The 16,646-nt window shown below is 33.3% G+C and overlaps 1 protein-coding gene across 8 annotated transcripts in view; it reads left to right on the top strand.

The window, feature by feature from the left end:
- RyR (Ryanodine receptor) overlaps window positions 1–16,646 on the top strand; it is a 43,817-nt gene that overhangs the window by 282 nt on the left and 26,889 nt on the right. For 4 of the 8 annotated variants that reach the window (XM_087405002.1, XM_087405004.1, XM_087405003.1 and 1 more), the window contains exons 2-15: window positions 3,096–3,489; window positions 11,456–11,560; window positions 11,638–11,736; window positions 12,612–12,626; window positions 13,438–13,515; window positions 13,598–13,673; window positions 13,953–14,065; window positions 14,147–14,346; window positions 14,492–14,674; window positions 14,767–14,938; window positions 15,060–15,229; window positions 15,387–15,511; window positions 15,607–15,977; window positions 16,234–16,565. In XM_087405002.1, the coding sequence (XP_087261128.1) occupies window positions 3,436–3,489; window positions 11,456–11,560; window positions 11,638–11,736; window positions 12,612–12,626; window positions 13,438–13,515; window positions 13,598–13,673; window positions 13,953–14,065; window positions 14,147–14,346; window positions 14,492–14,674; window positions 14,767–14,938; window positions 15,060–15,229; window positions 15,387–15,511; window positions 15,607–15,977; window positions 16,234–16,565 (2,093 nt within the window). In that variant the 5' untranslated portion in view covers window positions 3,096–3,435. Of the gene's footprint in view, window positions 1–3,095; window positions 3,490–11,455; window positions 11,561–11,637; window positions 11,737–12,611; window positions 12,627–13,437; window positions 13,516–13,597; window positions 13,674–13,952; window positions 14,066–14,146; window positions 14,347–14,491; window positions 14,675–14,766; window positions 14,939–15,059; window positions 15,230–15,386; window positions 15,512–15,606; window positions 15,978–16,233; window positions 16,566–16,646 lie in introns of those variants that run through there. The other 4 variants (XM_087405006.1, XM_087405008.1, XM_087405010.1 and 1 more) reach the window with 2 other exon arrangements.

Below are 16,646 nucleotides of genomic sequence, written 5' to 3' on the forward strand. Positions count from 1 at the left end.
TTAATTCTATCTCTTCTCATTCGCGGACACGTGGTTTCAAGACCAAAACCACCGGTTGCACCCTGTTAGGGCGCACATGTTGTGTGTGTGTGTGTGTGTGTGTGTGTGTGTGTATAACTATGTGCGTAATGCTTTGAATGATGTGTATGTGGAAAAACGTAGTGTTTTTTTTTGTAGTAATCCGGCTTTTTTAAGTAATTAATTAATTCTATGGAATAGTTTGTTATTAGGAGTGTTATAAATGTAACTTCTATATGATGAATTTGAAACACCATAAAAAAAATATCATGCAAACATGACAATGATTTTGTAGCTTTAATACGCTACATAATCAAACTACACAATTAAATTAATTTTAAAATAACAATAGTAATAAATTCAAAGCTAATAAAAGTCAGCGCAATACTGGTATGGAAAGATAACTTAACTCCGTTGTTCTCACATTTAAAACTTGGAATAAAGAATTAAATTCTGCCGGTTTAATTTAATACAATATGTTTACTGATGGGCTTCTTATAATTATGACAATTAAAGTTTAATAATTTATAATAAAGAAGACTTCGTAGAACAATGGAGTTAAGTTATCATTCTATACTAATACTGCGCATCCTTTCTCGCGCTGACTCTTATTAGTCTTGAATTTATTATTATTATTTTAAAAAGTGAGTCCTGTGTGTTAAAATATTCTATTATCAATTTTAAAAATAAGTTTGGTTAAATAATAATATGGATAAATGCTTTATTACTCGCTAGAAGAAGCTTAATATGTTTCGAATGTTAAATATTATTTTCGCAATTTTAAATTCAGCAGACAGTCTTAAAATTAGAAAGTCGGTTTTATATTCTTATGTAATGCTGCTTTCTGAAATACCTCTGCCAGAAATGACGAAAAGACGTAAAAATGTTCCGAAAGACGAAATATTTTTCAGTTATCAATGAAATCTATTAATATTAAATTACTCAAAAGGTTTTTTAACTTAAGTAGGTTTTTTTAACAATTGCTACATTTTTGTTATTCAATTAAAATTCTGAAGTACTTTCTCTCTCTCTCTCTCTCTTTCTCAACTGCAGATAGAGGAAATGTATTTCACTATTATTTCACTTTGATGTTACTTTGTAATACCATCGTGAAATAATATTGAGAATAATAGTAAATCGTTTCCGATAAAATATATATTCAATACCGCCAACAATGAAGATAAACGAAATATTTATAGCACGCATGTTAGAACATATAGATTTTATCGATTTTCAATGAAGTTTTTATTAATTCATTCTAAAACGATTTTATCAGAAGTGCAATAAATACCCATTAATGTGGATCCAATTACTATAAATAAATATTTAAGAATTTTTAAAAATAGATATTCACATGTGCTTTACAAAAAATATATCTTTAACCTTCAATTATCATATTAAACGTGATAACGAGGAAACGAGTCTCATATGGGGATATTTCGGTAAGCCATCACGGATGCATCTATTTCTGCTTGCTGGAAATAAACTCTCAGAGAAGGTAAAATCAACCAGGCGATCGACAATTCTGTGTCGATGCATTGCAGCGTCGCTGCCAAACTAGGTTTTTTTACTATTCAAGTGTGTGAGAGAGAAAGAGAGAGAGAGAGAGAGAGAGAGAGAGAGAGAGAGAGAGAGAGAGAGAGAGAGAATACAAAGATTCTATGTTCAATAAAAATATAAACAAGACATAAAATATTATGAAACGTATTCAATATTTTTATGTAATTATCGCTTGATGATTTTAATTTCGTAAAAATAAATGAAATATTAACAAAACATCTTAAGATTCTAATTTTTTATATTTTAAAAACGTTACTGTATTGTATATTATAACAAAAAAATTTTTATGGAATATCATATATTTATTGCAGATTTATTTTTATCATTCGTGTGCTATGTTGTGCGCGATCCATTCACTGTAATGAAAATCAAAGAAAATAACAAATGTGTATACATTATGACAAATTATTAAACATTAATTATAATAATAATTGTGAAAAGCCGATCAGTGAACATATTATATTAAATTAAACCGATAGAATTTAATTCAGCATAAAAACTATAACATTAAATAAATTTTTTAATAATATTCGATATTTATAACACACATTCCCAAATCACAGAACAAACTATTATATTGTTAAAATCTTATTTCATTGCAACGCCATAATTAAATAACTGTTATTCGTACTACTTGTGTGAAAACTAAAAGCTATTTAAATGTGCTTAAATTAATGTTAATAACTTGTATTCCATTTATCGCTCATATTTAGTGTAATAATATTGCTTGCAAATATTATTGATCGATATTTTTGACCTTTATATTCAAATCGAAAGAGGAGTTAATAACCAGAAAATTTGTGCTTTTTATACTTTACTCGCAATATAAGCGAATTAGATCAAATCAATCTTAAATTAGGCGTTTTATTTATAACATTTTCCGCCTGTGCTCTTGTAATCCAAGATACTTTCTAATTCTGTAACGTAATCCGTTGAAGCATTCATTTATGACTTACTCATAAACACTCGCTTTTGCGTTCATCAGTGAAATAAAAGATGTGTTTGCTTGAAACTATTTTTATACAACTACAAAATCATCGGAATATACGTGTCTCGTCGAGTTTTAGAATTTTAATAACATGTATGAACATTAATAATCGAAACTATTTGGAAAATAGTTAACGCTACTCTATTTTCAAAGATTAATTTAATGAATCCAATTAATATGAAGAGCCAAGTTTTTCTCTAATTAAAAATACAATATATAGAACAGAAAAATTCAAATTGTCAAATTAAAAAACCATTCACATAGAAGACCATTCCATTCTACTTTCAGTTATTGCAATATAAGTGACAACATAATAACACGTTTATGATGTACGTTTTCATCTTCGAAAACCACCCTTTATCCCTATCGCGTTATTTAGATTTATTGGAAAGGTAAAAAAAGAAAAACTGTTCAACAATATTTCACGGTGAGACGGACGGCACCGTAACGCGAAAACCATGTAATATAGTCACATAACGTGGGATTTTTCGCGTTAACGGAATCTCGAGCATGCGGAATTTGATTGAAGGTGTTGGGCGCTTGCGCGAGAGACGTCGGCGAACGGTCTGGGTGCCATCCGATCAGCAGTGGGTGATCGTCGGTGCCCTACGACGGTTCAGCGTGCCGACGTTGACATCATCGTCGACGTCCTTGACAAGACAAAGAGGCCGGGGAACTGTGTGTAGTGACGGGAGCATGCCGTCCACGCGGAACTGTGAATGACCACCGCGTCCACTTCGAGCATCGATAAGGGTGCCTCGGACACGAAGTGACACGCGAGATACACACGCACACCCGCATACGCACGCACGAGAGCGCAGGGGTGACGCAGACGGAGGAGGGTCGTCGCGTGAAAGCGCGTCGAAGGGATGGCCGACAGCGAGGGTGGCTCCGAGCAGGACGACGTATCATTCCTCCGCACGGTAAGTCTTACTTTGTTGTGTAAAATTTGGGATGGCGCGATAGAATGGGACCATTGGTTTCAAAGTTTAAGAAGGATGCTGGAGAAACTGTAGACCAGAAAGCTCACAGTATCAGTAATAATGTAAAGTTGCTATCTTTTGGAATGCGAAGGAGAGGAGCTGGTATCTAAAGATGCTGACAGGAATCTCATGATTAATGATCTAGGAATGTTGAGGAAATTGTTTATCAATGCTGGAAAGATGAATTTACATGAAAAGAATTCTGATCTCTTTTCATGCAAATCAGAAACGCATTTTTTATTAACGTGTATTTTTTCATTAACAATTTAATTATAATTAAGTTTCTTTACTGGACCCTACATTATTCAACAACGTAACGTTATTTAAATAACTAATGAATATTAAAAAGAGTTCATGGTTTCTCGCTTCAACGAATCTATTCGTGATAAACTGGACAAAGATCAAGTAGCTTCATTAATAACTCTGCAAAGTTCACATAAAAGATGGACGTGATATGAAAGGTGTAAAGGTGATGTTTATCGATAGATTTGAAACGAGCCGAGTGTTAATATAACAGCCAGTATATACTAAAAGCGCGTGAGAACGCGGAGGTGATTCGCATTCAATGATTCACTGATGTGTATGTGTGAAAATGAATGAATGCCGATGCAGTCGGTGGAAGTTTGTTTGCACTACAAGAGATGGACAGACTATATGCATTGCGCGAGCCGGTGTATTGCACTGATGCAGTACAATGATAATATTATCATATTATAGCGTACTTATAATTTCTGTAATGTATCTCGGTGAAAATGTAGAAACGTTATACAATAATCTGAAAAATAACATAAAAACAAAGGCTCAAATAATTTATAAAATAATTTAATATAATAAAAATAGGGCTACGAGTCAAACAAGGTCTTAATGCTGAGTTATCATAAGACAAAAGAGTTTATTTCTACATACGTTTCGACCCTAATTGGGTCATTTTCAATGTTAAAATTGATATAATATAAAAATCAAATAATCATTCAAATAACAATCTTAAAACAATGTAATCTAATTTAAAAAGTAACATAAAAGATTAAACGTGGTGTATGTACATCAATAATTGTAGAAGGTTAAGATTGTTGTTCAAATGATTATTTGATTTTTATATTAATTTTATGAGTAACATTGAAAATGACCCAATTAGGATCGAAACGTATGTAGAAATAAACTGTTTTGTTTTATGATAACTCAGCACCTTGCTTGGCTCGTAACCCTATTTTTATTATATTAATCTGAAAAATGTTTAATTTTAGAAATTTAATAATTAAAGTTATGTAATACATTATGTTTTCATTTAAATTGAATTACAATGTACTTTTTAAAAAAATTAAAATTATGAAGTATTTATTTAATACCCAGTAAATTCGGACTAACAATAACATAACAATTTCGCATTCAACAAAATAACTGTAATATAATACAAATTCTATATAATAATTATATAGGAAATTATACAATGATGTCACGGCACTGTTAGTTGATGTTTGTAGAAATAATTTAGTAATTTGTATTGATGACGGGTTCAACTTTAAGTAAATTTCAGAATAGTTTACCTGAGTATTTTCAATTTATGTGTTCAATTTAAATGTTCGCATGTAATTTTTTACGTGGAAAGTCATAACAAGAAAAACTGTATGTGATTTTAGCGAACTGTGGAAGCACTTAAAGTACCTTGCAGCACAACCTTGACCTCGTTCGACCTACAGAGATCATGCGCGTGAATACAGCCTTGTAGTTGTGTCATTGCGTCATAATATTTAATTTATGTTTATGTTATCTATTTATTTGATACTTATAATTAATTATCATACGAAGTAAAATTTATATGCAGACATTTTAAATATTTCACAAATGCAAATATTCTTCCATAATTATAAACTACTAATTATGTTTTATTTTTAATATTTCATTAGCATTTAAATTAAAAAATTTTAAATAAATATATATTTAATAAAAATAATATATATTTCATAAAAACAAAGTTTAAAAATTAATTACAAATTGTACAATTTCAAAAATATTCAACTCATCATACAAAATTGGTCACAAATTGTACAAAATTGCATATTTCCTTGTGTTCGTTACAATTGTCTTACTATTCTCTTTCATTTTTATCTAAAACTCGATGCTTTAAAATCCTAAAATATATATATATATATATACATCAAAGGTGTATGTATACACATAGTAATGTATTATCGATAATATTTCGTGCAACTTTGAAATAAAATGGAAATTTAAAGGTTACAAACGTGTTCCAATGAGCAGAAATTTTCAATATGTTGTTTTATCAGTCACAGCTTATTTTCTCATATTTTTCATATTATATCTGTTTTGCTTCTTTTGTATAACTGACGGATTTTAGAATATTTAATTATTTCGACAACGTCTGCGTTTTCTTCTTATCCTCCTCCGTACCCTCCCACACCTTCCACGTCGTTTATTCTTTTCTCTTTCTGCCAGACGTTTGTACTTCAGCTTCTCTTCCTCAGGCAAAGTGCACCATTCCTTGCCGGCCTGACGGGCGACTTCTGCCACACGTTTGCCAGGCATTTTACAATACATCTCAAGATAAAAGATGATAAAGGGATTCTGTGAGACAATTCTTCGTCTTATTCTTCTAGATCTAATTCTATTTCTCTTTCTATTTCTCTGGTCACAACGGCATAGAGCTTTCCTTGCGGCCCTTCGTCTGCATCGATTAAAACATTTTGTTTTCTCAGCATCTGCCTCCTTCTTCTGCTCGCACGTCTTTTTATTCGTTTGTTCAAAAACACCTCTGCAAAGTATTTTAACCGGTTTATCTCATTATTGTATTCCATTATAATTCATTGTAAATTATAATGCATACAAATATATACAAATTAATTAACATCTATAATATTCAATTCAAACGAATTGTTAATATTCTCTCTAAATTAATTGTTAATGCGCGCATTTTTATTATGCATTTAGCGCAATATGTATTACCGATGATTAAAACGATCGAAATACTTGATTTTCACAAAATTTTCGGTTTTTCTTCAAAGTCGACTACTATTTGACTCACTTTACAACGAGTGGGTGTAAATTTTATCACCACGAAGTACACATAGGATGTTCTGGAAATCATAATCGGGAAGGAGGTAATTCCTCAGGTAAAAAAATAAATTGAAAATATAGTATAAAATTTTTTCGCACATTTTTAATATTTTTTCAATTAATAAAATAAATACATTATTGAAATTTATTGCATTATTTTAAATTATATCAAATTCAGACTGGTCTAAAAATAGCACCGAATCATGATTGAATAAGAGCAGATTGTAGCTATTTAAGTACTTGCGTATTTAACGAATGTTCAAACTTGATTTTTTTGAAAACAGAACTCTATACGAAAAAATTTAATTTATATTTTTTACTTACTTTTACACGAGTACTAATCACCTCCTTCTCGGTTGTATTATAATTTCTGAAACATTTTGTATACATAAAGCATACGTAACGTTAAGCAAAAAAATCGATTTCTTTTCCGGAAGGATGGCTTTGATTATCAACACGAGTGCTATCTTCGCGGGGTTAAATAGCCTTTCACATTCTTAAAGAACTGTTGCGGCGAAATCGCGTGTAAAGATACATTTCCATTAGATTCACATAACGACGATAACGTGCCATGTAAAATCGATGGAAACTATTCGTGTTCTTATATGAAATGTCACATCCGCATTTTTCGACAGGCTATCTTCCCTGCGAATGGATTATGTACCCGGACACGACAACGAAGTACAGAATATCGCTCACCTGTCATCAAATGTGCTTTCATTAATATTAGGATCCATCATTTGCTGTCATAATTTTCACTTGATAATTTGATTTGGTATTGAAAAGAAAGTGAAATGTCGTCCGCACGAAAACATCTGAAGCTTTACGAATTTAATTCTCTCACTTCGCACGCTCGAGAATAGTTGATGAGTATCGATTATCAACATTGCGATAACAAGAATTTTCCAATAGGATCAAATATCAAAAGTGTGCGCGCCATATCGGATACGGTTAGTTCCGCGTGTGAAGTTAAATTTGTATGTAACTTTGTAATTGCGATCATTTCAACTTCGTCATAAAAATTGCTTCTTAGCAAGATAATTATTTAAGAAAAATTAAATTTTAATTTACTATGATTTGTTAATTCATGTAAAGTTTGAATTAAAAAATTTATAATGCAACTTTAAGATTAAGAAAAATAAATTATTCAAATTAAAAAAAAATAAATTACTCAAATTTTTGCAGATAAGGTAAAAAAATATGTGTAACAATGTAATAATATCTCGAAATTCTTTCATTAAAGTGGATATAACTTTTAATTAATTACATTTCATCTTAATGTCACCTTCGAGGAGATACTTATAGTAAGTCGAGTGATTCATTGTGCAGTTTGCTGACAGTACTTTGCAACACGTGCTATGCACGTCGCGCGCATAGAAATCTAGCGAAGTTTCCGGCACATCGCATATGTTTTATCGTGGTTCTTCTTTAAAGTCGCTTCTTCAAAGCTAGTCGCTTTTAGTTAATTTTAGAATTTAATGTGACGCTGTTCTGTCTGATCGATAGCTGTCAGCTCGCGTAGCTTTCATTAGTGATGTCGCATCGAAAAGTGATGAATTTATAATTAATATACCGCGATGCAACGTGCGTCGGATGCATCGACTATCGAACAACAAACGATATACTACACGCACGATGGGGACACCTTTCTAAAGCCTCTTCCAGTTCAGTGGTGCCGTCACGAGGCTCACTTTTTACCGATATGTTTATCAAACGATCACTTTATATGTTGATATTTCTGATGAATAATGGAAGCAACGAATTGTTAAGTTAACTTGAGTAAATTTTAGTTGGAAAGGATTAAATCAAGCTTCGAATTTTTAGAAACGATTACTTCAAATAAATTTATATCTTCAGGATTTTGATTTTAACAATATTTAAATTTCTTTAAATATTGTTCAATTGTATATGTGATAACTTTCTCATATCACGCACTAACTTTTTTTCTGTACATCTGAATAAAAAAAACCTTGAAATGTGCAATATAAATGTGAAAAGATTAAATATGATTTATGATTATTCGTTGGTTTGATGGAATTGTAGGAGTTATCTGCTTGTGAAATGCAGGTTTATCCTTGACCTATACCGCAATATGTGTTTCGATCGTCAACCGACTCCGGAAGTAAACGATGTATTTGGTTCATTATCAATGCATACGTCGCTCGTTTATCTACTAAATTACCAACAATTCTATTCTAATGTTAAGAGAAAAAATTAAATATAAAATCGTATGCACTTATTTATATGTGTTTCCATAATCTCTGATGTTATACTTATTAACAGTAAAATCAATATCTTAAACACCGCAGGAAGAAATTACATGTTTGATGCAATTATAATAAAAAAAATTTAAATAATAGAGAATTCTTAATTTTTATTTTATCGCGTACATTATATATGGAAACACAATCACGAATTGGAAAATATTTTGAATACAAATATTTCTTCATATAATATCTAATTAATGTTAGCAATTTATAAAACCACAGTCCGCGTCATCAGTGAATTGACCGATTGCATTTTATTAATATCTCGATAAACAAGATTAGGATTTCTTGCCAAATTTCCAGCGAAAATTTTCGGTACTTCGCGTGTTTCAAAAGTAAATATACGATCTCACATATGGCGAATCGCGTGCCATTTCGTTTAACCCAGCAAGAAGTTATGTTAATGTGTCCTTTAACATTATTTATGCATTTCTCTCCGTTGCGTTCAATTTTTTTTAAACTTAAACAAGTCAGGAATGTGCGTGCACATTTTTAGTTACACCCACCGTTGCATTGCATCCGATAACCGAGAATATTCGGATTATATTCTTACTAAAATATAGAGAAAAAAAAAGAGTGAATATAATTGTGACGACACAGGTAGGATACAATTAATACGGTGGTGTAAAGCAATTTCATTTGCACGAACGGTCCTGTGAGCCGGGTTCTGCAATCGATTTCAATTTAACTCTATAATCGGTTGATTGCCTTAGATACGTTGTTATCACATTCTTGATTGCCAATAAATCATACTGATTAGCGATTGAAGAATAATTGAACGCAAATTGAAGAATAATTCAAGTACGAATTGCTTGCAGGTATTAACAATTTTTTAATCAAAAACTGATAAACGCGCGTGCATGTTTAATCTATTTTAATTTCATACAATGTACTTCAATTTTCTAATAATATAATAAAGATAACATTTTCTTTAATAATAAAATAAAGAGAACATTTTCTGAAAATGTTTTATGTATATATTTGTGATAAATTATATAATTTAATATGAGATTTTTAATTGGATTATATATTGCTTTATTTAGAACGAAGGTAAAAAAGAAAGCACTTAGATGATTGCTAGACTGTCATATTAATTTTCTTCTCGCACCATTAAACTGGGCTTGGAAATTGTTAAATACAGGACGATCTTATCTTAGCAACTCATTATATGTAATTTATTATATATAGGTGTGTACCGATTGAGTAATGAAGTCATCTGATCTAATCATATTACAGAAATACGAGATAAACGACAATTCTTTCTGAGACTTTTAAGTTTTATCAGCTTCTACATTCGCTCTCATATATTTTTCATTCATTTTGTCGTTCAATTAACTATTCTCTTTTCCCTCATTTCCTTTTTCTCTATCGTGTCTTAAGTTAAACTTAAAGGGCATGAATACATAATTCTTTGTTTACAATAGCTGGCCGAGTGTAAAGGAAAATAAAACCGTCGATGTAAGAAATAAATATTTTGAGATTGCAACTACAGAAAAGGGCAAAGAGGATGGAGCTTGAAAAAGTCCAGAGTACAGAGTAAAATCGAATACAAAGATGAACAAAATCTACGCATTCAAGGGTTAAAATCGAACGACGCAAATTGAGTGACTCACTCGACGAGCTTTTCGAGGCGCGATATTATTGCAAACCTGTATTAAATAACGCCGTTTTCCACTTCTCGCGGTGACGCATTCAAAAATTACGAAGTGCATTCGAAGCCGGTATACTTGTGTATGTCCGGTCCTCATGCATTCCTGAGGTCGTCCAAATTAATTTTGGCACGGCGGCCGTGTTCTGTCGTTCGGCTGGCAACATAATTCATGCGATTTCGCAAAAGCTAATTATTACTATCGCAGTGGAAATGCTTTTTAAAATGACATCATTCAGATCAATGATATCAGTTCGTCATCTGACGACATCCTCATTGAGCCTCGATTCCATATTCGCAAAATTCTACGGATCGTACTTTGTAGAACCATCTCTATTATGGATTGCAAAATTCTTAGATGGTATTGCGTATTATTGCAGCACATCAACGCGATGGAATCTCGAGAGAAATTCGAGATCTTTTTTAATTGCGATTAACATAAATTTCGAATTAAGCAATAGAAATATATGTATATATGTACACACACACACGCATGTGCGTGTATATATATATAGTTAAAGTAATTATTTGAAGATCTACATGAACAATGAATTATCTTTTGAGAAATTTTATAAAATTATTCAAAAATTGACGTTTTAATGCTCGTCAATGTCATTCTGGGTATGGCAACTTTTTTCCAATGCTTTTTCCACATTCCTATAATATTTTTATTAATAAAGATATATATATATAACATTTGCTATGATATCATTATATTGTATTTCTTAATACCATCTGACGTTTGGATTGAAAAGAATTTCATAATATGTTTATTTTTATAAAAATTATAAACAATAAATATATTCTATACTCAAGTATGTCGTAATGTGACATAGAGGTGAAATTCGCTTTCCTTAAAAAGTAAAGTAGATAGATTGTTATGCAGAACACATCTAAAGATATCATTTAAAATTTACAGGAGGATATGGTATGCCTGTCCTGTACCGCAACAGGAGAGAGGGTCTGCCTGGCAGCCGAGGGTTTTGGCAATCGACATTGTTTTCTCGAAAATATCGCAGATAAGGTAAAAGCGAGCGCGAATTTCGCAAACAATGTCTCTCATCTCGTCTTTGTGCATGCTTAATCTCTCTTCTCTTCCAGAACATACCGCCGGACTTGTCGCAATGCGTGTTCGTGATAGAGCAGGCCCTCTCGGTGAGGGCCCTGCAGGAATTGGTTACCGCTGCCGGCTCCGAGACGGTAACGTATAAATTATCTGCTTAATATCGTACACTCGTATGACTTCAGCTTTGCTAACGAAAACTCGTAGATTCAGGAAATAGTGATAGTTTCTACTTGCCATCAATGAAACAGCGACTCCTTCATTTCAAGGGAGGTGAATAATTCGAACATGTGATTACGAATGACGAGGCTCATACAGCCGAGCTTGATTCATACGATCCGCTAATTGTAGTTTACGCGATCACCCGCGTCTCGCGATTAGAAGCTCTTTACATTCCAAATTAATGGTCAAATATTAGGCTGTTACACGCGCTCGCGACCTGCATAGGAGTGGGCCATAAAACCCGCCCCCTTTTGCCAGTCTCTGTGTAAAAAGTCCCGGAACAACACACAGGTCTAAAAGATGTTTAAGAAAGAAGAAACGCTGAATGGTATCCGAAAAGATTGGGATGTCTTCTAGTGTAACATCTTTACAACGTCTGTTAGATCTTTAGGTTTGCTCAATTTTTCCGCCGAATAATTTCCGAAAGATTCCTTATACGGAATAGCTTCTCTTCAACGCATCTGCAACCCCCCCCCCCCGCCGCACCCCTTATCCGAATGATTGTGGCATGTGTCCATAGTCGTGTAAAAAGATTTCACATCAATTTCATCAATTTCATGTTTTATCATTCTCTGTTGATGGTTCCTATCTGTGATTTTGTCACTCAAAACATATCAGCATTGTAGAAAGAATAGAACATCATCTAAAAATTTAATCGAGATCCATTATCATAAATAATCGCGAAATGTATTATTTCCCTTTTTCTTTTTCTGTGCTTTTTTCTTTACAACAAATTTAAATTCGACACTTGACGAACGAGATTCATTACCTTTTATGTTTTTCTTTGCAGCGACAAGACAGTTTAGTAAGTATAATTTTCGTACCGTCTGCGGGGCGCCGTAACGTGCTCTTGGGTAAAACGATCATTTGTTTGTGTGTTAGAACATCGTAATGTCCGATCGAGTTTGGGTGAAGATACAAGTGTAGATAAGTACGTTCATTTCATGGCAAAGGCTTCAGCCAAATTTCGAAATACGATAGTCTGTATTCATGTCTCTATTTAGCGCCACTTAAACGTGATTCCACATTGCATTACGTTGCATTTATACAACCTAAAGATATAGACTTACAAATTAAATAGTAATAATTTTTTAAATCTAATTTACATTTTTTAAGATAAATAGCTGTATTGTTTTGATTTTTGACATTTATATAATAGAATTTCATAGAGTTATTTAATATAGAATTTTAATAATAATTTACTTTTTACAAAAAATTATGTAATAATATTTAATTTCTCCTAAATTTTTTTTCATCAAATACCGAGATGTTATTTCACCCATCGATCAATTAAGCTATCATATCTGAAAACTACAGTTAACATTAATATAATATATTGGGATTAATAACAGCAACCGCTTTCTTTCGTTTGACTGCATAATGTCGTATTAACATCTACATTCGAAAACGCGTTTAGTGCTGTGTCTTCAATTTATGCCTCGTAAGCTTCGCATCGTAGCCTGACCAGCACTTATGGCCTTCTCTTATCAGTACGCTTGTAGAAGTTGTCTAAGAAACTGTTATTTTGCGAACTATTAAAATCTCGTACGATATATGGAGAGGAACATTAGCATGAGGGGTTGCAAGGGCTTTGACCAATCCTTTGATGCTTCCAGGGAAAGGGCACCGGGTCAGGGCACAGGACCTTGTTATACGGTAACGCCATATTATTGCGACATCTAAACAGCGACATGGTAAATTACTCTTCTTTATAATAACGCTGTTATGCCACATTAATTTTTCATGGTTACGTAAATCTATGATCGTATACTGCAGTACCTGGCGTGTCTATCCACGAGTTCGTCGAACGATAAGCTAGCCTTTGACGTCGGTCTACAGGAACATTCTCATGGTCAGTGCAGCGTAATTACGCTTCAACTCTCAATAAATTCTTTTATCGAAGTTAAAGTTATTTCTTTCTATTCCGGCATTGGCATAATATATCTCTTTATTAAACATTCATGAATAATTACTTCTTAAATAAAATTCTTCTTAAATTATAACTTTTGACAGAATTGAAGCAAAATTGAAGTTTAAAGTTGCATGTAAAGCTAGTAAACTTTTGACGAGTCGAGAAGTATGAATGGAATCTCGTGATAGTTCGAAATTTCTTAAAGTTTTACTCTCGAAGGTGAGGCATGTTGGTGGACTGTGCACCCCGCTTCCAAGCAGAGATCCGAGGGTGAGAAGGTACGTGTGGGTGACGATCTTATTCTGGTATCTGTTGCGACCGAACGATATTTGGTAAGTGTTTGACAAAAGATTATAATATTTCAAAGGATTTCTTGTGAAATAGAAAAAGAATTCATATCTCTCTCGTTTCAGCACACGACGAAAGAAAATGACCTGTCAGTGGTGAACGCATCTTTTCACGTGACGCATTGGTCGGTACAGCCATATGGAACCGGTATCAGTAGAATGAAGTACGTCGGTTATGTCTTCGGTGGTGATGTGTTGAGATTCTTCCACGGAGGCGACGAGTGCTTGACGATACCATCGACATGGAGTCCAGCACCCAGTCAAAAGTAAGCTCTTTTAGAGGGATAAAATAATCTCTTTTATAATTACAAGAGTAGCGTAAAATTATAAAAGAAATTATCGTTATTTAAATAAAATAGGAGAGAGGATAGAAATAATCGTTTTACAGATATTTTCTTCGTGGTTTTACAGCCTCGTAATCTACGAGGGCGGTAGCGTGATGAGCCAAGCGAGGTCGTTATGGAGACTAGAACTCGCCAGGACAAAATGGGCGGGCGGCTTCATCAACTGGCTACATCCCATGCGGATCAGGCACTTGACAACTGGACGTTATCTTGGTGTGAAGGAGAACAACGAGCTCTATCTGGTCGATAGGTTAATATTTATTTTTAGAAAAGTTCAAGGGTCACGGCGATTCTTAGAGGATCATGATAATGTTTCCGAAATTCCGGATTTTTTTTTCCAAGGAACGAGGCGACAATTGAAACCTCGACGTTTTGGCTGCGGCAAGAGAAGGATGATCAAAAGATTGTTCTTGAGGACAAAGATCTGGAGGTCATCGGAATGCCGATTATAAAGTATGGTGATTCTACCGTGATTATGCAACATGCCACCACGTGCCTCTGGGTGTCTTATAAAGTAAATAAAAATTAATTTTTCTAAATTTCTTCTAAAACTAAATGTCAAAAGTAATTAAATAATCACTTGTAATGAAAGTACAATAGTAATTCTCACGAGACTTATCGCGATATTGTTTTAGTCATACGAAACAAAAAAGAAGGGCGTTGGAAAAGTTGAAGAGAAACAGGCAGTACTTCATGAAGAGGGTAAGATGGACGATGGTTTGGATTTTTCCAGATCACAGGAAGAAGAATCTCGCACTGCTCGCGTCATCAGAAAGTGCAGTAGCTTGTTTACTCAATTCATCACGTAAGTTTTTGTAGTTAAAATATTTTTAAAATGTAAAAAGAGATAAAAGAAAATTATGTACTATATATAGAAGTATGAAAGACAGATAAAAAATATCGGATATCAAGTAGAGAGAAAACGGGATAAGAGTTTACTAAAAATACCGAATACGTTTTAGAGGCCTAGAAACGCTGCAAGTGGATAGAAGAGCGTCCATGTTTTTTCAAAATGTAAATCTTAATGAAATGGTAATGTGTCTTGAAGACTTGATCAATTACTTTGCTCAACCCGAGGATGACATGGGTAAGAAAATACTTTTACATAATATTTTTAAATCTTTCTTTTTTTCTTAGTACTCTCTCTCTTCAGATTACTTTGCTAACAATAGATTCTTTCAGAACACGAAGAGAAACAGAATAAGTTCCGAGCTCTCAGAAATCGTCAGGATTTGTTCCAAGAGGAGGGTATATTAAATCTGATCCTCGAAGCTATTGACAAGATTAACGTGATTACTTCGCAAGGATTTCTCGTCGCTCTTTCCGGCGACGAGAGCGGTCAGGCTTGGGATCAGATATCCGGGTATCTCTATCAACTACTGGCAGCCATTATCAAAGGAAATCACACCAACTGCGCTCAGTTCGCCAATAGTAATCGTCTGAATTGGCTGTTTAGCCGATTGGGCTCGCAGGCTTCCAGTGAGGGAACTGGAATGTTGGATGTACTTCATTGTGTTCTGATTGATTCGCCGGAGGCTTTAAATATGATGAGGGTAAATTGCTTTTGCAATGTAGATTAGCTATTTGACAAACAATAATATTCTCACGAATAAAGCTTTTATAGAATAAATTAAATTTAATAAAAATTTATTAGGTGTTGAAATTAATTCGTAGCGTTTTACAAGTGATGGGAAGTACTTTCATTAATGTATTTTTTAATGCTCATGTGAAATAAATAACATTTTTTCATTAAAAACGCTACGAATTAATTCCAACACCTAATATATAAAATGGATTTAATTTTTTCAGGATGAGCACATAAAAGTAATTATTTCTCTGCTGGAGAAACACGGTAGAGATCCGAAAGTTTTGGACGTCTTATGTTCGCTATGCGTCGGTAATGGTGTCGCGGTACGCTCTTCACAAAATAACATTTGCGATTTTCTGCTGCCTGGAAAAAATTTGCTCCTCCAAACGCAACTGGTGGATCACGTGGCGAGCGTTAGACCGAATATATTTGTCGGTAGAGTTGAGGGCTCGGCTCTTTATCAAAAGTGGTATTTCGAGGTGACAGTGGATCACATTGAACAGACGACTCACATGATGCCGCACTTACGAATCGGATGGGCGAACACCGCTGGGTAAATTAAGTTAGATTACGTTTTTTAAGTCTTCATTTACAAAAATGTAAAGTAAAAATGTAAAGTACATGAAATGAAAGA

The sequence above is a fragment of the Acromyrmex echinatior genome, chromosome 4 (assembly GCF_024713525.1).
Source record: "Acromyrmex echinatior isolate Ae372 chromosome 4, ASM2471352v2, whole genome shotgun sequence".
In the NCBI taxonomy this organism is placed as follows: domain Eukaryota; kingdom Metazoa; phylum Arthropoda; class Insecta; order Hymenoptera; family Formicidae; genus Acromyrmex; species Acromyrmex echinatior.